The 24611-nt window shown below is 40.1% G+C and overlaps 3 protein-coding genes across 8 annotated transcripts; 1 reads left to right on the top strand and 2 right to left on the bottom strand.

The window, feature by feature from the left end:
• Positions 1-310: 310 nt before the first annotated feature.
• Positions 311-1487, bottom strand: LOC132261554 (cytoplasmic dynein 2 light intermediate chain 1). The gene is made up of 2 exons (XM_059760408.1): positions 1283-1487; positions 311-1222 (listed from the first exon to the last, which is right to left on the bottom strand). The coding sequence occupies exons 1-2, from the start codon at positions 1457-1459 to the stop codon at positions 350-352; spliced, it is 1050 nt and encodes a 349-aa protein (XP_059616391.1). The 5' UTR covers positions 1460-1487; the 3' UTR covers positions 311-349.
• A 237-nt stretch (positions 1488-1724) lies between these two features.
• On the top strand, positions 1725-13311 carry LOC132262013 (protein numb). 6 transcript variants are annotated; one of them, XM_059761122.1, is made up of 4 exons: positions 4540-4736; positions 8488-8780; positions 9588-9836; positions 9905-13311. In XM_059761122.1, exons 2-4 carry the CDS (start codon positions 8706-8708, stop codon positions 11072-11074), a joined length of 1494 nt encoding a protein of 497 aa, XP_059617105.1. In that variant the 5' UTR covers positions 4540-4736; positions 8488-8705; the 3' UTR covers positions 11075-13311. The 6 variants fall into 6 exon arrangements, with proteins under 6 accessions (XP_059617107.1, XP_059617105.1, XP_059617104.1 ...); XM_059761121.1 differs by having other exon boundaries at positions 4540-5059; XM_059761120.1 differs by having other exon boundaries at positions 4540-5245.
• A 312-nt stretch (positions 13312-13623) lies between these two features.
• LOC132263408 (uncharacterized) lies at positions 13624-20074 on the bottom strand. The gene is made up of 5 exons (XM_059763158.1): positions 19958-20074; positions 14499-16784; positions 14295-14432; positions 13997-14204; positions 13624-13928 (listed from the first exon to the last, which is right to left on the bottom strand). The coding sequence occupies exons 1-5, from the start codon at positions 20072-20074 to the stop codon at positions 13624-13626; spliced, it is 3054 nt and encodes a 1017-aa protein (XP_059619141.1).
• Between the last annotated feature and the right edge of the window lie 4537 nt (positions 20075-24611).

Raw genomic sequence — 24611 nt, 5'->3', positions numbered from 1 at the left:
TATTGTCTTTATTTTTGTCTTTACTTTTCCTTTATATTCACACTTTCACAACCGGAAGTCGTAGTGGTGAAGCTCTTGTGAATAATGTTATAAACTGTCTTTAAAATTAGGTGCAATAGGAGTTGCTGTATATTTATTTGATGATAGCTTATTGTGTAAATAAATTAGATAATACATATTAATTGCCAATCATTCAATTATAATAAAAATGAACTGAATAGGTAGTCTTGCATGACAGGCCAATTTGGAAAAGTATGCACTTTTAATAATGATTTTTAGCTATATTTTTTTACTGCCAAAATAGGAAACAAAAAGCCAGCTCATCCAAGACACATTCTGCGTGTGAAAATCAGACGATTTTTTCAAACATCCCAGTCAGATCCGAATGCTTAAGAAGCGTCTGGAATTCCTCATCTCTTTGAGCTCTCAATTCATCAATAATTGGTTCCCTGAAATCGGCATCCTTCACTGGATCTGGAGGAAGAGGCGGCACGCTGTTGTCCTCCTGTGGAATGGCACTGCAATAAAGCGATCCAATTGCTTCCAAACTCTTTGGCGGAATACCGATGGCATCCCATGAATCCTGTTCAAAGCTCACGGACAGTGGGCCATTGTAATCTACCATGAAATTCCTGATCGGATTTGCAGGACTTCCGAAGCCACAGCGGTTTAGAATGTCCCTCAGAGTTTTACCCATTGCACTGTTGTGCATGGAATAGAAGAACAGCGATGCTCCTATAAGATGAGCCGTTGCTCTCAAGCATCGACAGACTTGTTTTTTGATCTCTGGATCCTTATCCTGGAACATATCATATTTCCCGCCGATGATAAACACCGGCACAGGGAATAAATCCAGAGTGCTCGCATCTTTGTGATCCACTTCTCTGAGAGTCTTCAGTTCTTTGGCTCTATCTCGTGTCACGGAGTCTCCAAAGGCACTTTTCAGTCCCAAAACTACTGACTGTAAGTCATTCCAGAGAGCCTCAGGTCTTGAGAGATCCATCACAATAATCACGGACACGTGCTCGATGTCGTGTGATCTGAAAGGGATGCTCAAAAGATGTTCGGAATTGACGACAGTTCCCAATTCCCAAACGTGGCAAACTTGTTTCTGGATTCCTTGGCCAGGACTCGAGCGTCTTCCGTAAGAGTATTCCAGAGCTAAAGTAGCTTTGGGGCTCTCATCCCGGTCAAGATATCGATTAATGATTGAAGATTTTCCCTGAAAAAGCAGATAAATGTCTCATTACATACTATATGCAACATTTTAGTAGATACTCACGACATTCTTGCTCCCTAGGATGAATGTTGTCCTCTCTCTTGGACCAATGAGTGTAGTTTGACTCCTCAGCTGATCTTCAGCCAATTTGATAGTAATCTCTTGAAGAGTTTCTCTCTGAATATCACTCATTTTCTCAAATTCAATGACCAAGATGTTATTGTGTTGTAAGGTTTCCATAGAAACATAAAGCCGTCCAATTTCCAAGAACAGAAGATAATTCTAAACACTGGGACTTATCTATCACATTCCCAGTTGATCCTATGAAATAGTATTTTAAACCACACCCCATCAGAAGCCCCGTCCCTTACATGTTTCACAGAATATAGGAGTTGTTGCCGTTCTAAATTGCATCAATTAGCACAAATTTGGCAAGTTATGGGTTAATAAATAGTCAGAACATAAGGAAAAGCATTCCGCATGTGAGATTTCTGATTCTGGCTCTCGCCCAGTGGTTTCACTAACATTTTCTCATTTGCTTTTCGCGGATTTCCCTTCAGAAGCACCCTATGCATGGGCTTGCGCTCTTCGAGCACTGTTACCTACCTCTCCCGTGCTTTACTGACTTTCCTCGCGAGCAAGACGCCACGACCAGCGGCTTTGGAGGAGGAAGTGAGACGAGCTGGTGTGCATTGGAGAGTGACAGGAGTGAGAGAGTGCTGTTGGGAATTCCGCTGTAAAAAGTTTTATAGCTCAACCTGAGTTCGATTGGAGATATGGACGGCGTTCAGCTCCGAGCGCTCATCAAATTGTGGCCCTGATTAGGGGGCGAAAAGGTGGCAAAAGGTCCAAGATAATGGCCCTATTCGTGTTTCTATGTGCAGTGCTTCTGTTAAAAGATATTCAGTGATGGAATCTCGAGTTATTTGTCCGCATAAATCTCCTCAGTGAGTTGAAAGGGTGTGTGATATATACTGAAAGTGTGGTTGTGGCTTTGCTCTGAGGAAAATTTTCAACAGAGCTTTCCCAAAGTGCATACACTGGGCAGCAAGGACGGAGATTTGCTGAGAATTGAAGGACTCTCCTCTTGGAAAAATCGATCCTCTGATTCAGCCAGTGAACAATGAAGCACAGCCGTGAAGGCATGTGGTGATCAAAGTGCAAATTCACTCCCTCAACTTCACCCGCACGTCATTTCCTGTTGCAAGTGGAAAGGTAAGTTGCTAATTGTCCTCTTAACTCCTGTGTCAATTCTAGTCACACACGAACCTGACCCTTCTGATTGCCGTTCAATTACTCGCCACTTCATCATCATTTTGTGATTCACCCAAATCGCAATGCTTTCTATAAAATTCTTCCTCAGCAGCCAACAATGCATAGCGACTATTCATCTGCACGCCTCCGAAATGTATTGCACAACACATAAACTTCACAAAAATCTCACTTGCGAAATCATCTCTCATGCTGAATAGGTGCTAAAGTGCGATACAAAAGCGCACATTTTACTGTGTCAAATAAGGCAGAACGTAATGCATCAAAGCTATGGTGCAAAAAGTAATGAGAAACAACCCACAGACGCGAGAGACTGTGAAAAGCCTGACCTCGGGTTGGCAAGAAATCGTGACGAAAAGCTGCTTTTTTCCACCCTCAACTTAAACTTTGAGGTATTACGCAACACGCTTTCTCAGATTGTGTGAAGGAGTGTTTGAGTTTCTATTTACCCTTTCTTTTTCTGGGTGATCCTAAGCTAAACAGAGATGTTGTTTTTTACAGAAATCCTAGCGTTGACCTTGGTTTCTAGAAATTATACAAATATAGAACATCACATGAGCGTGTTGACGTCAGAAAAACCGCGTTAATTAACGATTTATCGATCCTATTTAAATCGCAATTAATCGTTTGTTGACCTTTCGTGCAACCAAATCTGAAGCGAATAATCAGTAGAAGAGCAAAATATTGGAAGATTTTTTTCCATACCTAATTAAATTGACAAATGGATTATAATTTATAATATATTTCAGTAGTTTTGGTTTGGTCAGAGTGATTAACTTGTTAATTCCTGTACCATAATTATACTGCTTGCGGATAAACAATTCATTTACTAAATGTATTTCAGAAGAGTTCAAAAACTGACTTAGGTATTGATAATCATAGTGATAATTTAGTGTTATTGGTCTAAGTATTTAAGGAGATTGGTAAAAATTTCTTTTAGGCGTTCTTCTGACTAGACTAAAGTTATTAATAAATACAGTCAAACTGAAATAATGTGCTTCGTCTAAGGATGTTAGTTACTTGATGTGTATTTTTTCCAAGATTCACAGGCACTTTGTGTTTGTCATATGAGCGTTCTCAGCTTGTTCGTCGAGGCTTACCTGTGTTTGAAGTTAAAGTAGTCTGCACGCCGGGAAATGATTGTCTTCACTTACGATTACATCACAGGGTGCCTCAGAAGTTGCATTTGATGTGCTAAACCTTGCCAAATCATATCAAGTACGTGAGAATTGCATTAATCGCTTCGCAAGAGCTATTGGGGGCCCGCTTTTGATGAGTAATGCAAAGGTGGTGAGCAATATTTTCAAAGATGAAAATGAGTATGAGAGGTATTCCCATACAAATATCGTTCCTTCTCAATGGGTGTGTGAATTTCAATGGAGTTTCTTATGTACAGCCGTGGCATTACATACGTTTGACTCTCTCACTCCGCATATGGCGTGTCTACATAGGGAGAAGAGTATGTATTTTGCTGACTGTGGGAAATTACGTTAAGTTTTCTCGGTGAATTGTTGCGACTGTTGGCTTGAGTGTGTTGGCCGTTGTGTCATATCGTATCTCTTTCACATGCCAATTCCTCCCGAATGCTGATCATGGTATGAAATGTACATATTTGATGCCACTGGAATGCGAATTTTTCGAGATGTTCTCTTTACTGCTATTGGGATTTTTGGAGGGATTAACACAAAATGCGTTATCCTTCTTAGGCAGTCTTGTGTGGATGTGTTGAGAAGACTGTTGAATTTTATTTATCTACCTCACAAGTCACTGACACATGCGCACTGGAAATGACATCACTGACATCATCATACGCAAGATATGAATAAAAGATCAGTTTTTTTCACTGAAAATCAGTTTTCTCTTCAAAGATTGGAAAATTTGTGACAATTTAGCGAATTCTGACCTGCTATTTATTATCGGTCCCTTCTCTAGATCATATCGACGATCGGCAAATGAGGAAAAGCCGCAGTGTGAGTCTTGAGGTGATGTAGTTGCTGATCGCATTGTATGTTTGTCGGGTGTGTACGAAAGAGTGAGAATTTCAGTTGTTCGGCGGCAACCGTTACTGGTTTACGGGTCTCTTGGCCTCGGTCGCGTTGAAAATTCCCCAAAACGCTTTTTCTTCTTCTTTTCCCCGTCCTGTTTCCAAGAGACCTCCACAAAGTCTGTGGACATCTCAGCAAATTCCCTAAGAAGTGATTTGTGCACAAGTTCTAGACCCGTTTTATGAGAAAAGAGTGCTTTTGTGAGTAAAGTGGCACGCGGCATTTTGCAAAAGATCCTGAAATTCACTAAATTTTCCACCACATTCCAAATCTAAGTGGTGTCTAGCAACTTTTCTCCTCATCCGTGGCATTTTTCCTCACGCTTGAGGAATAAGTATCTTGTTTTTCTGCAAAAAAAATCCACTGCTAGATGGGCTAAAAGTGTAAAAATCCATGATTCAGTGCAAAAGTGTGTGTGGTTGAGAAAATGAAAAGGCATCTCTCACACTGATCAAGCAGCAAGAGAATAAAGAGTGGAAGAGACGAACGTGTATCCAAAACGCCCCAAAAGACATTCAATATGGTGACTCAGGAGCATAGCTAAAAACTTAGGATTAGTCTATGAAAAAACGTGATTTCATCTAAATCACGGGGATTTTTTCGCCTAATCGATGATCCATGTTTACGAGCAGTACTTTGTGCATGACTATCACAACTGGATTACACGGCAAAAGTCGCTAAAAGTGCAGCTCGTAGTTGCAAACTTGAGGTTTTGCGCAACTCTTACCTGAGTTTTGCAATTTGACGTGTTATTCCAAATGCTTAACAGGTATTTCGCACTCTCTCTCTCACTCTGGCACATCTCGAAATTTCTGACCGGTGGACCTCAAGAAATTCACCCTACTGAATTTTATCGCCCATTCATAGATTTTTGTCTGGCGCTAATGAAGAAATAATTATGGAAAATTCACTAACACTCATGCGTGAAAGTCACATGACTCGGGAGTTATTTTGTTTATATCTTCTTTTTGATGACGTGATGAAAATATAATGCGAATTTGAGGATTGAAATATTTAGAAAACAACAAAAAAAACTTAATTTTTGGGTTTAAAACCCCATTCAAAATTGATTCTTGAGAGTGTAAGAGATTCTTGATTGAAGAATGGTCACGGTTATAGTTTATAACGAAACAAGTCTAAATTTAAGGCAAATAGGTGGAGTATTTAAGTGGGCGGGGCTCAATTCCATACATAGTCCAATCATTGAATCGTCTTTATTTCATATACATCAATGAAACACAAGAACAACTCTTGGGGATTTTGGCAAAATTCGTGTTTCTTTTTATACTTTTAAATTCTGAAAGAAATCGACAAAAACTGTGTGTAAACAAATTTTGAATTCATTTATTGCTTTTGATATGTGAATTAAAAAGCCTTCTGGTTTAAGTTATATACTTCTCACTGCAATGTGTTTATGATATGACTTAGGAGCGCTGATCTGACGCCTTGTATGTGATTTTCTCTGTAGGAACTGTTAAACCGGTTTGTGGTATTTTCGTTATTGACGTAAGATCATCGTCTTCTCCACAGAGAAATTTCCTTTGACATCATGAAACTTGCACACGTTGCCAGGTAATGTGCAGTCCAATAAAATGTTCCTGTTTTCTCTTGTCTCTTTGCCTCTTCGCGGAGGAAGAATTATCACCTAGAAGACGGTGTCAGGCACCTCAGCAAGGTCATCAAGCCCACTTTTTCTTCTCATTCCCATCGATTGACTAAAAATGAAAGGGAAAGAAATATTAGCAAACGTGCGGTTTTTCACATGCACACAGAGCATTTCTCAAGAATTCGCACTAATTTTAGATTTATCAGCGACATGTGCTCCATCGTCACATCCGTTTAATTGTGCTATATGCTCGATTGTGCGAGAAAAGGTGTTTTTGGGCCGAGTAATATCCCCAATATTCAAGGGCGAACATTTCACTGAAAAGAAAAACAGTGCCGAAGAAAATTTACTGCACCTCCAAATTGTACAGCAATTTATGTATTCAAGGAATTGTTTGCGGTGTGAAATTGTCTTTAATTTGTGGCTGGCCTTATCGCACAGAAGATAAATTTGAGAAAACTCCATCCTAAGTAAAAATACACATTTTTATTATCACAAGGCTGTGCGTTGATAAACAGAAACACTGAATGCAGATACAATTTAGCAATTATACGGGTAAATAGTCGTGGAATTTTCACATCTTTTCAGGTGATAAAACTGATAAGGGAGATGTGCAGATTTGCTCTGGAAATTAGCCAGACTGACACCGAATTTTATGGCTTTTGTGTAGACATTCAGAAGAGGATAGCAACAATTGCATCACGTATTGAGTGGAGTTGCTAATGTGATTGATAAAGTAGATTACTCATTCCGACTATTTACTAGCCGATGATTGGAGCATTTTTCAAACGCGGTGACTCAAGAGCTGAAAAAACGCATGTGGAAGGGAAAGAATAAAACTTCTCTATTGTTATACTTGCAAATTTCGCGAGAACCAACACAAGGTCGATGCCAGGAAGATAGTTGATATTGTAAGCAGAGGCAAAAATGTCTGTCTGAGGAAATTGTACAAATACTGGCAATCTGGTTCTTATAGTCGCACAAAGAATGTGTGAGATCATTCACCTATAATCACCATGACGAACGTCCACGCGATCGTGTGAATGGTATAGTTGAAGTCTTCTTTGCTTATGAGTGTTCTGAAGCCCATGGAAAAATTGTCAAATGTATACACTGAGAAGAAACTCTAAACTGAAAGGGTTATTAACACAAAGCGATGAATGAACAGTTTTATGGACACACTGAGCGATTTGTATAGCTGGATTAATTGGATATAATAAGATATCTACTCTTGTGAGTATAAAATTTCTCTCAGTGATAGAACTGTACGTATTTGGAGACATGTACTTAAATGAACAGTTAAAATGAGTGGCTGTTGTTTTTCTCGCTGAATTAAATCATTATAGAGAAGGTATATAAGCAGATGACACACGCTCAACATCTTTTGCAGAAGGTGTTCTTTTTCCTTTAAAGAGATGCGAGTTTTCATTGTCGCCACGTGTATTTAAAGACGAATGAAACATGTTGTTAAACTCAGCATCTGCTTCTTTTTTTCCGAAAAAAGTCTGCTGTCGTTTCTCTGTGGCAAAGACTAACAAATGGAAAGCAGCAGATGCAAGAGACTGGCCAGACATTTGCCCTCTACCCAACCATCAATTTCCTCTGATCGGTCGAAAATGCTCACTATGGAACATCTTTTGGCCCAGGAAGCTGAATTGCCGTAAAACATTAACAATTTACCTGCTGAATGAGCCACTTTGCAAAGACAAACTTCACACACTTCTTCCTCTTCTCACGCGGTTAAATCCATGGGAGAATTTTATTCCCCCTGGAAATGAAATCCCTATGTGCATTCAAATTCAGTCGAAGAGCATAATTTTTCTCCATGGTTTGTTGTCCCCTCGTTGGTAAATGGTGAAACATTATGGGAAATGAAACTCATAGGGAGATGATGAAACTCAAGTCAGTGCGCAAATGCACAAGTCTTTGATGGTCAGACAATAACCAGGTAATTCTCTGCCTTTCTTCTCGAGACGTGATCACTGCGAGAGGGATCATGAGAAATATCCTGGAAATGCAGGAAATTGCTTTTTCACACAGGAACAGGTAGAATGATGCAAAGAGATTCACACATTTTACACATTCACTCTTTCCGGAATGTTCCCGCGCTCAATAGGTCAATCGCACTCATAAAGAGGGTTACAATCCCGAGTGCCACCAGCAGAGATTGTGCAGCACAATTGAAGACAGAACAAGAGAGAGTGAGAGAGAGAGGGAGAGAGAGAGGGAGAGAGAGAGTTCAGTTGCAATCAATCGCATTTGACCCGATGAGAGATTTTACTTAATTTCCATTGCCATAATGCCACTTGCCACAATTAGTACTATATCTAATAAATTCTCTTGAGGCATTTACTGAGTGATTGTCATCGGCGCCGAGAGAGATGTAGCCAAACTGTGTGCCATATTGAGGAGAAATCGCATTAATTTGCAAAGACTGTCCACACCTCAAGTAGGGAGGAAAGTGATCTTATCTCGTGAATATTAGCTGTGACGCTGCGAATCTCCGTTTGAGGAAAAAAGTGTGTTAATTGGTAAATTGTGAGGGGACAGACACTTTTCTACAATGGGAAACTCCTCGTCGTCACATCACGAACCACTGGATAGAGGCGGTTTCACGAGAGGCACTTTTGGAGATGCGGTTTGTGTTTTCTATTTATTGCAAATAGCGTGTAAATAAAATACATACATATCCGCATATCTCATGAACAAACATGCAAATGTACATGTCACCCAGAGTCAAGTCTTCGTTTAACATCGCACAAGTCATTACTTCCTTATTATCGTATGCAAATCAACAGGCCTGCCAAAGGATTTCTATGTACATTTATCATCAACTTGTCAATACTGTTCATAAAGATCATTAAACGGGCTTTATTCGTGAGATAGAAGGTGCGCCTAATCGTTTCCAGTTTTTTAAATCTGAGAAATGGGTTGCATTGAAATGCACATGACACATTTTTCATATCTGCGCAAGAATGTTATGAAGATAAGTAACTTTTTGCAAGAATATAAAAAGTTGTATTTTTATTAGGTGATGCTTTTGCAAGAAAAATCGTGCAAATTGAACTGGTCGTAAAAAACTCTGATTTAATACAATTCATTAATTTTTCTGGCGCCAACAACAACTGTTCATCGTATTTTTCAATTCATTAACCTACGTATAGTGCCTAAATAGTAAAAGAAAGAAAAAGTGTTAGTAAATATCATATTTAGGTTCTTTCACATGTGTATATAGAGTTTTGTCTTTCGAATAAATAAATGAAAACAGTAAAAATCACCCTCAAAAACTTCTTATAGCTTTGAGCTAAGAATGTACCAAAGACACCCTCTGGAGCTGCTAAATTGAGCATGAATTTTCGCCTGAATTGTCCGCTTTTGGATATGCGCTTATTTAGGAAATCCTCGCTAGAGACGCAGAAACTATAAATACTTCCTTCATTCACAGAAATCGGCCTCCATTCGCCAGAGCAAGAAATCTCCGCGGAAAATGGATCGTCTGCGACGATCATTTCGGGATTCGTTTAGACGGCGAAAAGAACGTGTACCGGAATCCTCGAAGCCTCACCAGTGGCAAGCTGATGAGTCTGCTGTTAGATCTGCAACATGTTCTTTTCCCGTGAAATATCTTGGCTGTGTGGAAGTCTACGAGTCCCGAGGAATGCAAGTGTGTGAGGAGGCGCTCAAGGTTTTAAGGGTGAAAAAAGATCGATCATAAATTACGATTTGATATTTACTTTGTGCTTTTGCTCATCGTTTTTCAAGCAGAACTCCAGGCGACGTCCTGTTCGAGGTTTACTGCATGTGAGCGGAGATGGACTTCGTGTGGTGGATGACGAGACGAAGGGCCTAATTGTGGATCAGACAATTGAGAAAGTGAGCTTTTGCGCCCCGGACAGGAACCACGAGAGGGGCTTCAGCTACATTTGTCGCGATGGCACAACCAGGCGCTGGATGTGTCATGGATTTCTGGCCAGTAAGGATTCTGGTGAGCGCTTGTCGCACGCTGTGGGATGCGCCTTCGCAGTATGCCTGGAAAGGAAACAGCGACGGGACAAGGAGTGCGGAGTGACAATGACGTTCGACCTGAAGAACTCTACATTTACACGCAGTGGCTCTTTCCGACAGCAGAGCTTGACTGAGCGTTTGGCGGAGAATACAGCGCCAACAGCCACAGTAGCTCCACAGCCGAAGCCCTTCAATCCGTTCGCTATTGAGCGCCCTCACGCCACGCCGTCGATGCTGGAGCGTCAGGGGAGTTTCCGTGGCTTTAGCGCTCTGGGCAATGGATCCCCATTCAAACGGCAAATGTCCCTTCGGATTAATGACCTTCCGTCCAATGCGGAGCGCCAGCGCGCCTTTCTCGATCTCGCTACGCCACAGTCACAAAGATCCGTGTCACCCATTCCAGAGGTGTCACCGCAGAGCATGGGACTGGATACTGTGAGTCAGCTGTGTCAGGAGATGAGTCAAGAATTGAGCTTCCTCGCTAAGAGCGATGATCTCGATTTTCCCAAGACAGACACCAAATCACCACCACTTATGCTCAATTCTGCTCCCACTAGTCCAACTGCGGCGCCTGTGGTGTCCAGCGGCTCCGCAGTGGCTTCGCCCACATCACCCACTGCTTATGTTCAGCCCACAACCAGTCGCCCGGCAGACATCCCAGCATCACCCACAAAAGTGCTGCCTATTGAAACGGTTCAGCCACTTCCCAATCCTGATCAATGGCTTGGTCAGGTGGCAATAACTGCCTCTACTTCACCTAGACGACCACCACCACTCCATGCACGCGCTAAATCCCTCACTAGCAACACGGATCCCTTCGATGCCGAATGGGTGGCACCGATCGTGAAGACAGATCAAGGACACAACACCAATCCCTTTATCTCACCGCCTAAGCCACCTGCGCAGTCATTTCAGGTGCAGTTATAGACTCCTCGCTTCGATCCCACAATAACAAAGTACTTATCACACCGGGAGACCTCCACCGTGGGCGAAAACCCGATATTCCGAGTCATATCAGTATCTAAAGTAGATTCTTAGGGCAGATTTGTGTATATAGAATGAAGCATTGAAATAGCACAATATTCCAAACTTTTAGTGCACAAGATATCAAAGAGAATATGCGATCAAGATATTCCGCAAAGCATTATACTTAACAGTATAGATTAACTTTCTTCCTTATTGTCTGAATTTACTCCAGTGCAAGTAATTTTATTTGGAATTTATTTTATGAACGCTGGTGAAAATTAATGGAGAAAATTATTCAATTCTAGAATCAATAAGAACAGGATATGCTTGAATTATGGGCTGAGCTTTTGTAAGTGCACAGCTTTCGAAAAATGCATCTGACATCGGAGATTAACATAATATATATAAGGATGTAACAATTTCCTGTGATTTTTGTCATTTTCACGCTTTTCACAGTAGTTTCATAGAGCCGTTAAAAAAGCCGTTTAATAGAGTTTTATCAATTCTAACTGATGGAATCATTTCCACTGCAATTTGTTATAATAATACGGGGAAAATAGGATCTTAAATTGACTCTGGATTTGTGGAATCTGTAGAATAATGAAATTTTCTCCATTTTTATTTACCAGTGTACAATACAAATTCTAATATAGGCATTTTAGGGCATTGTTTATCGATAACCAAGCTGAAATGTTACGAAGGTGCATAAGCAAGAAAGGGTGAAGCAATATTTTCCCCTTTGGCAATCAAGCAATTGTCAAATTTAAACGCTGAATGATAATGTGAATCTGTTTCTTGAGCTAAAAAAATTAGAATGCATTTAGTCAGAAACTGAGAAAGGGAGAGAGAGAGAAAGAGAGAGCCTATGGATAACTAGAGAAGCATTCCAAGATATTACGCAAGAAAAAGTCTAATTGTGGAGTAGATCGTAAATCTTAAGATAAGAGTCACAAGAGAAGAAATTTTGTACTTAAGTTGCATAATTGTGATCTCTTAATAGTGAAATTCTTCTGTCTTTGTCACATTTGTATATTTTGAGTTATAAGATTGATTTTTATTTTAGGTATCATCTTGATTAATGTGCAATTAATTGGAATCGAGATGTATAAGAAAGAAAAAGCCCTTGAAAATCACACATCGCATGAGAGTATTTCACGAGATGTAAAGGTGTATTTGACTGCTGGTGGTTAGAATACTTAAAGTAGAGGGAATTATTCCTATCGGTCAATCAGAAAATTGAGTAAGATACAATTGAAGCAATTTAAAAAAAAATGTAGTGCTCTCAGCTTTTAGCTCTTAACAGCACTTGTAATCAGCTTATAGAGATGTTTTCTTCTTTGCATTATTTTAAGTGGAACGAAAGAATGACTTGAGAAGTACGACATGAAAAGATTGGATTGTATAAATGAGAAGAGTTGTATATAAATTATATATACATGAAATATTTAAATAGAATTTATATATATCTGCATATGGATGAAAGGATGTAAAGATGTATATTTTATAATTAATATTGCTAGCTCAGTTTAGTCATAATGCATTGTATTATATTTCTTTTTTTACGTGGGACGATGCGAAAAATGTGAATGAAATAGGAAAACTCAACCACGAGAGATGAAACTCACATAAATAGTAAGGTGGATTAACGCTTTTCTGATCTATAGCTGCAAGTGTTTCTCCCAGATAACAAGCCACTTCCAGTTAGCAAGTTTGCAGGTCTTATGAAATAATTGCAAAGCATAACATCAAAATCAGGAAACATTTATAAACAGAGAAGAGGAAAAGTGAAATCAAAAGTACTTTAACAATTCCTTGCGGAGGCAAGAGGAAAAACACTATGCATTTCTTTCTTTTGCCCTTTATTGCCGTCTTTGACGAAGACGTGTGTGAAAAATGGAAGTGTTGGGAAGAGAAATAACAAGTTTGCGTACTAATCGTGATTTTACGTAATTCTTCTGCCTTCGTAACTGTTTTATTTGTCTAATAATTTCAGAAATAATGAATACAACTTAGTAATGTTAATATCTAATTGGACGTATGTTTATGAATTGAAGGATGTGACGGGATGTGTTGACAAGAATGAATATACCTGCGTGTATTCATCATGTGTAGTAGGGAATAAAAAGCAGATAAAATATACCTCTATAATATAATTGTTAAGTATGTTGTTAAAATATAAATTATACATTGAAAAATGACGGTTGTCTTTCACTCTCATTCACAACTCGCGCACTTCACTTCAAAATATCAAAAGCGACACAATGGGAACATGGTGATTGTTGTTAAAACAATGAGTTTATTACGAAATACTGTACAAAAGCATTAACATCATAATTTCTCCAGAAAACGCCTTTATAAAAATAATTTATGCTCGTATTTGTAAAAACCTGCACACGAGAGAATTTAAAAACTAGCCGATGGCGCTTTTGGGAAGCTCATCTCAATAGTGTGATATCGGATGTTTATGCAAGGGATGAGGGATGAAACCTGGAGGAAGTCACCGCTGGCAACTACAGCAGGATGTCAACGGCGTGAATCACGCCATTCGTGGCTGGAATGTTTGATGTGACAATGTGACCGTCGTTGATCTTGATCTTGCCTGTGTTCTTCTGCAGTGTGATCGGTTTTCCCGTAGACATAGATTCTCTGATCTGATAGAACCTCATCCCAGCCGAATAGAGTGTACCCGGGGAGATGTGATTCGTGACAAGCGTTCTCGCCTTTTCCCTATCTGTCACCATGCTGTTTACTTCTTCGGTGGTCAACTTCGCGAACGCATCGTCCGTTGGGGCAAAAACGGTGTATGTTTTGGATCCTGAAGAGCGAGAAAAGAACATCATCAGCCACAGTTTAATAAATACGCCCAACCTCCAGGATTATTACCTTTAATTTGAAGGAGCTCAGACAAATCCGCTGCGAAGACGGCTCTTAAGAAGGTCGTGAATCTCCTCTCGCGATCTGATTGCAGTGTTTGAAGAAGATCACCGACGGGTAGCGGGAACATAACTCTATCTAATCCTTGAGCGACGCCCTGAGGAATGTTAATGTCCTGCTTGTCTGGCACCACCATGGCTCCATTGATCGTCGTTACCTTAAATACAAAAAAGATTTTAATGTCACTTCAAAATATGTATTTATTTCATCAATAGTTCGATTTTCAGAAATTCGAAAATCTTTTTACCTTCACATCATTCCATTCGGCGTCGTGCAATTTGTACTGATTCACCCGGAGTTGTGTTCCCGCCAGAGACACTCCAGTCATCTCATCCTGAAGCGTGTCAATTGCGAATGATCCCGGAATTACGTGGTGAAGGAGGAGCTGCGAAATCACAAAAATTTTATATAATTTACTTTCATTCAATACATATTTATGTTTGATACTCACTCCACTGAGAAGACGAGGATTGTTGCGGAACTTTTCTTCGGCTTTCTCGGGTCCACCGAGTTGCACCAGAAGGTTCTTGAACGCCTTGTCCGTGGGTGCAAAGATTGTGTAGGGTCCAGTTTCGTTCAGGATCGAGTCGAGTCCTGACTGCTTTAGATACTTTGACATAGCGTGAAGACCGCTGTTCTTGAGAATAAGTGCCAATTCCATGTCTTCAGTTTTAGTGACGGTGTCTACGTTGACAGTGGAGGAGGTTTGTTCGGACACTGGGAGTGTTGTCTCTACCAGCGGAGCGGCTTCTGGGGCGAATGTCGAGGATCTGTACGGAGCGGCTGTGGTGCTGTGAACGCGAGTACTAGGGGATCCCGTGTAATACACGCTATTCTCACTTCTGGGCGTTACGACTGTTGAGTAGGGCGAAGGTGATGTAGAGCTGACATAGGGACTCCTCGAGGATGTAATTCTAGGCGATGAGGCGAAGATCTCATCAGAAGATGTTGAGGAGATCGTCACGGTGGCAGGAATGGAAGAACTCCTAATAGGCGGATCAGTTGTGGGCACATCCTCCCTCACTGTGGTGTGTTGAACTCTATTTGACGGTGGAGGCAACTGTATCTCACCCTTCTTTATTCTCTGGATGATGTTTTCCACTTCCGTGCCTGATGTATGTGGCACTTTGTCCCCATTGCCCTTTACTCCCTGCACTTTGTACGTGCCATCTTGTTGTTCCTCCAAATAGACGAATGTGACTTTTTTCTGGGGCGGTAATTGACCAACTTCCTCTAATTTTCCATCCGAGCTCTGCTTGATTACTTCGAAATCTGCTCCGGCAGGCAAAACACCGCCCTTTGCCAGTTCCTCGTATACATTTGCCGAAGGTTGTGCTGTCTGGAGGTTAATAAGTGACTCTTCACTAAGAGGTGTGGCATTTTTGATAAGATTAGGATCAGTAGTCCGGATCACTTGAACTTTTTGCCCATCCGGTAAAACCAGATCCATGGATGTGAAATTCTTTCCTTGCAAATCCTGTGGCTGCTCCGCCAAGGCCAGCTTCAGTTGCCTGATGAGATCTTCCCTACCAAATCCCTTGGTTGTCTTCGTCTTGGACTTGCCTTTCGGAGCACCCTTCAATTGTGGGAAGATCCTTTGTCCTTGCAGAAGTTGTTCAAGCTGTTCTGGAGTTGAGATTGTAATTTCCGTCTTGCTCTTGTTCCTCTTTGTGGTCGTGGGGAGAAAAGCTGTGGAAGACTCTGTAGAGGAGGCTGTGGTTGGAGTGGTGGGATGCAACTCATGGTAATCCTTAACAGCTCTCTGGAAGGTGTCATGCTCATGGGGAGCAATAGTCCGACTGTTAGAGTATCGTGGGATGAATTGGCCAGTATTGGGCTTGTACTGAGATTGAAGTTTGATTTGCTGCTGGTTCAGGAGAAATTCCTGATGCAGTTTCTGCGCTTTTGCTTGCTGCTTCTGGTAGTGTTTCTGGACAAATTGCTCCTGTTTCTGAATGAGACGCTCGCGCTCTTTCAAATCACGCAAGCGCTCCTCTTCAGTACGTGGGTCACGGAATACTTGCTCCTGCTGCGGCAGAGGCAATTGTTGATGCAGGATTTGTTGTGGAAAGCTTCCTGAGATTGGGGGAAGTTGAGGCTGCTGGCCGGGTGGAAACTGGAAAGTCTGCTGCTGTGGCGCGATGAATTGAGGCTGCTCTGGGAGCGGTGGAAATTGTGGTTGCAACAGGAACTGATTCTGCGGGACAGGCTGTGGAGGAAATCCTCCTTGGGTCTGTAATGACGTGAGAGTGGGTAATTGTTGGCCAATTGTGGGTGAAATTTGAATCTGATACTGATTCGGCGGGAAGCGCACATTGCTAAACTGGGGAGTTTGGTGGATTTGCGTTTGAACACTGCGCTGAAACTGGCCAGGAGGCACTTGCCGCAAGGTCTGCGTCTGGAAGTTGGGTACAAAGTTCGTCTGCGTGTGATGCTGATGAACGCCGGTGCCTAGTCTAGGTGGCAGGATGGTCTTGAAGTTATTCTGGCTTGGCTGCTGCGACAGGAGGAACTGGCTTCCCTGGCCACTGATGAAGGGATTCACCTGGCGATTCTGCACCAGGGTCGTCTGCGGCGGGAAGGCCACTGAGACGGATGGTTGCTGCAGAAAGACGCCCTTTCCCGGAACTCCAGGACCTGGATGCAAATTGAAGCGATGCTGATGCTGTTGGATATCTGAGAGGATGTGTGTCTGCTGAACAGGAGTCAATTGCCGCCTGGTGGCCTGCGTTGGTGCCTGTAAGGAACAGAGAGAGAATTCAATTAGCATTTAATGGAATTCCGACATGCCGTCGTCACTGAACTGCATGGGACTTCAGCTACCTGTTATGCCATGCTAAATTAGCGCAAAAAATCATTTAAATGTTTCATAACATCTCTTATTAGTCTACTTCCGAAACTTTCTTTCTAACAGCATCCGAGAGAAGATATGTGTGGTTTATGCCGAAATTAAAGCGTAAGAAAAATGTATAGTTCTCACCGGAAGTTGCCACATCTTCCGTGATGGCAAATAAATAAAACATATTAATTTGGATATGCGGAAGTGCACAACGAGAAAAAATAAACAATAATAAGCTCTTGAAAATAGACTCGTCTCTCCACCGTTAATTTTATAATGCAAAGTACAAAAGACAAACTCTTTGCGGCGCACGCGGAGAAGTGAAATAATATGTTTGGAGGAGTAGAAAAAAGGTTTTTGTGAAAATGAATGAAATGAAAGTAAAGAGATGAAAGTTAATAACGTGTCTGACATTGAAGGTGCTTCTTTTTAGCACCTCATTTTGGATGAACCGTAGTTTATCGTTACATTAGCATTGCTATCAAAGGAATTCACATTATTCAATTTTCATCCAATTTTCACCAAACTGGCAAATAATTTTTGTGGGAAAGATAGTTTTATATTACGTGCGGTGTAAAATCAGTGAGACTTTTCCTACTTCACTAAGGCATATAATCGAGAAATTTCTATAAACAAATATGTACGTTATGTATAGGCATGTACTGGATGGCAAGACACAAATCACATTCATAAGATGTATGTCTCAGTCTCTTCTCCGTTGTATTATTTTGAAAGCCATCGAGGCTCCATTAAGAGTCTCATTTCCTTTCACTTTTAGCACAAATCTGGAAATCGGACTCACTACAAAATGCGATTAGAGGCTTTTCTTGCAGTGCCGCGGTGCTATTATTCGCTCAGTGAGAAAAAGAGAGATATATTCAAGTAAATGTACTTTGATTTATTCGAAAAGAAAAACATACAAAAAACGAGTAATTAGACGTGAAAATGGAGACATTTTAATATTATGCAATTCGAATTGTAGGTATATAACACGTTCTCAAGCAAAACAAGCCGACAGTGAAAAATGCGTTTTTACTCAAAAAGACAACGTACCAAATTGTGAAAATTCCCACATTGCCTAGTATGGCACATTAGAAAAACTGCTGAAGATGTACGATCGAAAGTCACATTGTGAATGGCAAACAAAACGACGATTTTCTCCATCGTCAATTTTTTCTTTGGACAAAGATAAGCCGAAACGTGACATTGCAACTAGTTGCGTGCAACCACCCGGCGTCCCCACATAGTCACAATGGCACTCATCAAATTGATGCAGTACGAAGACATGGAGATGAAAAAATATGCATATTAATGAGCAGTGCACGATTATTATCTGTTCATTAGAGTAATTTAAAAAAAATGTTTACTAGATGAGTAAACTTCATGCAAAGAGACGTTTTCTCACACAATTCTATTCAGTTGAAAATGAAAGGCTTTCCCAATAAGTTCACTAACCCAATTTTTCAAACTCACTCGCTGCAAGACGGCAACGAGCATGACGATGAATGGCTATGTATTTTGTCTCTATTATACTTGATATTGTTGGCTGCTTCATACGTTATTCTATCTACAAATTCACAATTTCTTGATTTCATTTTAAAATGTAAGATATGTTTGTTTTTGAGATATTAGTTGTCGACCTAATTTTTTAATATAATGAAGAATTAATGAAAAAACGACGTTATATGAAGAAACCAACCAAATCTCTTCTAATGTTGATTGTCTTTAAAAAGTATAATCATAGTGAAGCTTATCCACCTTCTCGACGTGTTTCTGTAAAAGCCTCTATCACTAATTTACCGTGCCTAATTTTTAATTCGCACTTTACAATGAAATATTATCTGTTCACCATTTTTGATTTGTCAATTGGACGAAAGGCAATCAATGATGCTTTTATATTGCTTTGAAATTCAAATTTTACGCAAAATGCACGTGTTCGCTTTATGTGCACTTTCTCTCCTCAGCCATCATCGATGGCGATCATGTGAAGATCTTTTAAGTCTCTTAATAGTTTGCCCTGTTGGATTTCTTGTTGGACTTGCGAAATGAATCTTCTCGGCGGGATTTTTTTTAATGTCTTATGCTGTATTACATTATTGCGTGTACTCATGAGTAAATATGGATGGGTAATAAATGCCAACAAGAGATTCTCTCTGGTCGGGAGTCAATCGAGGAAATTGTCCGATGATTAATGACTGATTGATGAAATTTTGTCTATCCTCACTTTCTTATTTTTTAACTCTTTTAATCTTCACCACAAGCATGGGCACAATTACAATTTTCCCTGTTTGGCGAGCAAGTGTGTGGAAGATCAATTTGAAAATCATCATAGTGTATAACGTATTTCGTGTCCATGATCTTAACCAATGTTGCTTCTTTGTGGGAACTTTGAAATTTGCTCTGAGCCATGAGAGTTTAATTGTTGATTAATTTTGACTCAATTTTTAATCAAGTTTTAAACAAATTTCCCAGTCTCTGGTGTGAGTTGGGTCGCATGTATTATGCATTTCTTCTGAATTTGTATAAATTTGCCTACAGATCAATGATGGAGTTTTCGAGTGGCACTGACCATATCTCTAGGTCAGTGTGACATAAACTCTATGGATTCATCCGTGTGCTATTGCAATAAATATAAAATAATAATGTCAATAAAGAAATTTGGTGGTTACTAAAAGCAGATTTTTCTTTAAGGCCGGTTTTATGAAGTTATTTTAAAGCTCAAATTCCATCCAAATTTCACACAACCGCTGGAGAGAATCTTCATTCCTCTATAATGATTTTCTCTGTATTTCTGCGTTGATCTCAAGTGTTAAATCCGAAGTAGGTCCAAATAAACGTTCGAGTGTGAGCTTGAGCGCGCAAAATCTATCTTTTAAACTGAACAATCATTATTTTCCATTGATGCTGGAAAATTGTGTCACTGAAGAAACAGAATTTCTCCCACTAGTCGTGCCTTCATGGTTCATTGAGTACTCAAGAAAAAGACATTCGCCAATATCGCAACAATGGTTTGTTCATGAAATTTCGCACAAAGAGAATCTCTTTCAAACAAGTGCGATCCAATCTATCACCAATTTACTCTCCACTTGCTGAGGTTGTTCACCATCTTGCACACAACGCAGAAAGAATTCAGATTGTGCAGCAATTAACTCCGGAGGGGCATCAATGAGATATTTTTCTCTGCACATCTTCGCTCTAAATAATGTTGAGTCACGCTACTTTGAATTAATATCTCTGGCCTCTAAGAAAATCTCCTCATCGTGCAATTTCCAAAAGTTGAGCAACCAAAGCATTATTTTCTTCTCGATATTTTTGCTCTAGCAATATTTTATACTTTTAGTGAGATCATCTCTCCTACAATCAGTCAATGATATTGTCTCAATGTGAGTAATTGCGGTTCATTGCCTCATCATCGCATCATTTCTCCTCAAGAAGAGATATGTACATAGGTAATGTGTATAGATCATGGCGAGTGAAAATGCCCAAGACTATGATTAAGTAATAATTCTTCGAGATGCCTCGAATAGTGTCGCAATAGACATTTGTCTTTTGCATCAAGCGTTGGTGCTTGAGGATTGCGTATGATGTATGATTTGTTATTGATATTGCATTGGAATTTTCACGATCCGATGAGAAGATTTCACCGATGCGTGCCTGACGTTTTCATCCATTTTAATCCTTTTCACACGATGTCTTGGTATTGAATGCAAATTTCAAATAAGAACTTGTGGTCTCATTTTGTTCGTGGTCCTTCGCGCAACCATCACATATTTTTGGTACACAGCATGAAGCTTTCGTATGTACAAATTTTTTGCAATTTAAACAAAGAATCTTTTCTAGGCCCTGGCACGCACAAACTGTTTCCTTTCTTGCAAACCCTGTCACAGGTCGTCAATTCGTTATATTTTCCAACTTGTCTCCTTGGCCCAGTAATTCACTCTAGCGCGGCATGAAAGCCCTCAAAGGAACAGAGAGTTAATTGTGTCGAGTCGTTACTGAGTCTAACGAACGTCGTGAAATTCGTGCTCCTAATAAATTCCAAATAATAATTTCACTCTCAATTCTGTAATGTAACTTGCATTTTTCACTCATTGTCTTTGTGATGGTAGGTTTTCTCCATGGCTTTTTTTTGTGTGATACTTTGCCCTTCTCCACCAACGTGCGAAATTTCGTCTTCATCTCTTTCTCACATAACTAACACAGCCTCAGCACCAAACTCGATCATCGGAGACCATAAATCCGTATTATAGTGAAAAATATTTAAAGCTGCGCGATCTCCGTGTTGGCGAAAAGAAAGTGAAGAGATGTCTTGAACGTGAGCAAACATTGTGATAGAAATTGAAGATGGGTTTTTTTCTTAAAGAATATATAAGGTGTGTATATAAAAAGTGTGGCTTGGAATTTCTTAATCTCACTCTCGCGCACATGTTGGGCACCTTAGCAACACGGTAAGATGACAATGTTACTGAGAAGATCACATGGCACATCTTCACTCGACATGCTTCTCCATCTGCTTCCGTGTCGTCAATTCAAAGTGTTGAGACGATCAGGGAGAAAATGGTGACAATTTGAGAATGTCGTTTGGTCAGTATTTGTCTGGTGGAAAGTAAGAACCTCTTTGCAAATGCAATATGAAATTGGGAATGCGAAAGCACGCCAAAGTGACGAGATCAGAAGTATCATAGGAAAATATTAAGAATTTCCACTTAACTGATTTACACGCAGTATTGGTGCTTTACTTTTCCTGCTTTTCCAAAAGCTCATCTTGTAGAAATCTATTTATCTTACGAATTTTTTTTTTTAAATTACGCTTTTACGCAGAAAAAAATGTTTGCAATTTAGTAAGATGCTCACGAAGAAAAAGTCAGTGTACCGGAAATAATGCTCAATACCTATCGATGGCACTCTTGTAATGTGGATTAATTATGGTTCACTGCAGGAAACATCATTTGGAATCAAGGCGTAACCGCAAGATTTATAAAATACAATGCAGCAAAAGCACCCACTCTGCGTAGATTATGCGGATATGGGATTTCCGAAGAAAATCGGAATGTGATAAAATCGATTGTATATTAATGATAGATTCTTTGCCAATAAACATTTTATGTTGTTCTTCCTATTCATCGATTTCCGATTTCAGTTTTGAACGAATTTCACAGCGATTTTTAACTAAGATTTTTTAGCAAATTTTACGCGACAAATATAACAAAATATCCCACATTTCTCGCATCACGGAGTTTTTACATGGAGACTAAAAGTGTCAAGTTATCACAGGTATTATTCTTGCTGATCTACAACTGTACAATGAGTTTTTGGGTAAGAGGAATTCACCGTGGGCTCAATTGACTTTCATCTTTCACACGAGATAATCAGTGGACACTGTCCAATTGACATAGTGTGATGCAAAATCGCCGTCAAACATTGTCCAACGAGACGCGGAAGATGATGAGAAAAAAGAGATCCCATTGAGAGGCTCTGTGAAGATTTCTCAAAGATGCTCAGCCAACGTGTGTGTGTGCAACAGTGTAAATTTAAGGGGCTTTCAGCACAGGTATTTGGGTTATTGTGATTAATAAAAGTTCAACACTGTATCGTTTTCATTCAGTTATTTTTGAATTTTAACTGAATTTCAGACCTTTAGGACTCTTGATATGAAAAGAATGCAGAGAATAAAAAATTAACATAGAGAGATAGTGGATCTGCAGATAAATTTTTCAATAAATGATGAAAATTAAGGTTATTCTAAAGGCTGAGTCATTCTAGTATTTTAGTTAACAGAACAGGCAATAAGAAGTTATCATCATTTATTTCAATGTGTAATTTGGGCGATCGCGCGCTTTCTTCGAGGCTGCACTTGATCACATCGTCAGAAGAAAGTTCCCTCCGTGATTCTGTGAATTGGTTTTGAGTGCTGATGGTATTTTTATTACATATTTGCACCTGTGAAAGTGCCGCTTGCGAGAGTGCGGCAAAAGGTGAGAGGGCGGGAAATTTTGGGCGGTTGTAGTCTTGAAAAGTCTGTCCTGAAGAGTGCAGAAAATGCAAATGGTGTTGTGCATTGTTCGCAGAGATGCACAAGATTGAGAGATGCAAAGATGGGCAGTGGAATGAGGCAAAATATTTTCTTCTCAACACACATGAATACTTTGTAATATGCGGAGCTTGTGCAGAGTTTCTTCTCTCGTTCAAGCCTGGGCCATCACGCCAAGGGGAAATGCGCGACTCTACGATATTGGCTTGGATGCATATAAGAGCACCTATATGTTGTGCAATTATGTTAATCGAATGGAAGCAAGTGGCGATCGTCAGAAGCTGCATCGCGAGACAATGAATACCTTTCAGTAGGTCAAGATGAGGCGAGAGTTTGAGTTGAATGGGGAATTTTCACGATGGGCAAGACACGATTTGGGTGACCCTTGGGGTCATCATCGATCAATTTTGACCAGCGCGTGGGTGAAAACCGCCGACATCACATTCGGATTCCTCTCAAGGCATTTCACAGTCTCTTATTTTCTATTGAAGTGAAAACTTCTCACTGGCATTCACTGATACTTACATGTTGCTGGGACTGTCCAAAGGACTGGGCAATTGCATAGGATAGTAAACAGCTGCCGAGTAGGATTATCCTTGCGATTAAAGTCATTGCTGGCCTCCACTCACTTTACCACACTGCAGAGACTTTTCTTACAAGAAACTTTCACAGCAATTAGTGGTTAATCCAGACTAAGAATCCTGATCATCTACATGCACACCCCGATTTAAAAACTCTCATCCACCATTCAACTGTTCGCACTCGCAGTGTGTTCGGACTGTCTCACGCTCGTCAGGAAAGTGGCAAAGAAATTCGCAAGAGATGCTAAACAATCACACAATCGGCGAGCGAAGGAAAAATCTCCCACAAGATGTACTGTTCCTTTCCAAGCAGCGTTTCCACCTGAACTGAATGGATGGTTGGAAGATTTTGTGTTAAAAAGTCTTTCTCTTTTTACTAACGAATTAATCGCGAGCACGAGAGACTCTCGCGATGGCACACTCTCTCCGAGAGAAGTGAAGCTGATTGAGGTGATATACGAGAGACTGCACGGAGGAAGGTGATCGTCTTTTCGACCATCGTGCGACTATGAAAGTGAGAAAATTGAGAGAACGTGTAATTGGCGAATAAGGAGAAAACTAGCCATCTTAGCCTTTCCGGATACTCAGTGGGCAACTTGTTAAATAAATTGAAAAAAAGGATAACACCTCTATGTATCGGGTCTTAAGCCTGCCTATGACTGGTGTACTAGGTCGGAAAACATCCTGGCATATTCCAATAACATTTCAAAACAAGGAGTCAAAAAAATATCAATGTTCTTCTCTTTCCAAGATTCTTTCCTGTGTTTGTTTCCAATTCAAAGGTCTTCTTTTTGGCTCAAAATTATTGTGTCTTTGATGCCGATCATCACTAACCCTAACATTATAAAGGATTAGTGAATCTCAATAGAAAAGCATTGCAAATTCACATAAGAGAGTTTCATAGTAATATTGAGGACAATACTGGAGAATGCCAACAATAAATGAATGAAAAATGTGTAGTTGTAAAATTCGTAGGCTTCGTATTGGTATATGCAAATTATAATTGAAATGATTTTTCATAAAAGCAAAACATAGTAAAGCTCTTCGAAATCTACATAATTTAGTCAGTCAGAATAAAAATGTAAAATCACAGTGAAAGCTTCACTGGCAAAT

This window comes from Phlebotomus argentipes, unplaced genomic scaffold (assembly GCF_947086385.1).
Source record: "Phlebotomus argentipes unplaced genomic scaffold, Phlebotomus argentipes genome assembly contig_15, whole genome shotgun sequence".
In the NCBI taxonomy this organism is placed as follows: domain Eukaryota; kingdom Metazoa; phylum Arthropoda; class Insecta; order Diptera; family Psychodidae; genus Phlebotomus; species Phlebotomus argentipes.
The sequence above is the reverse complement of the archived record's forward strand: the minus strand, read 5'-3'. Positions and strand labels throughout refer to the sequence as shown.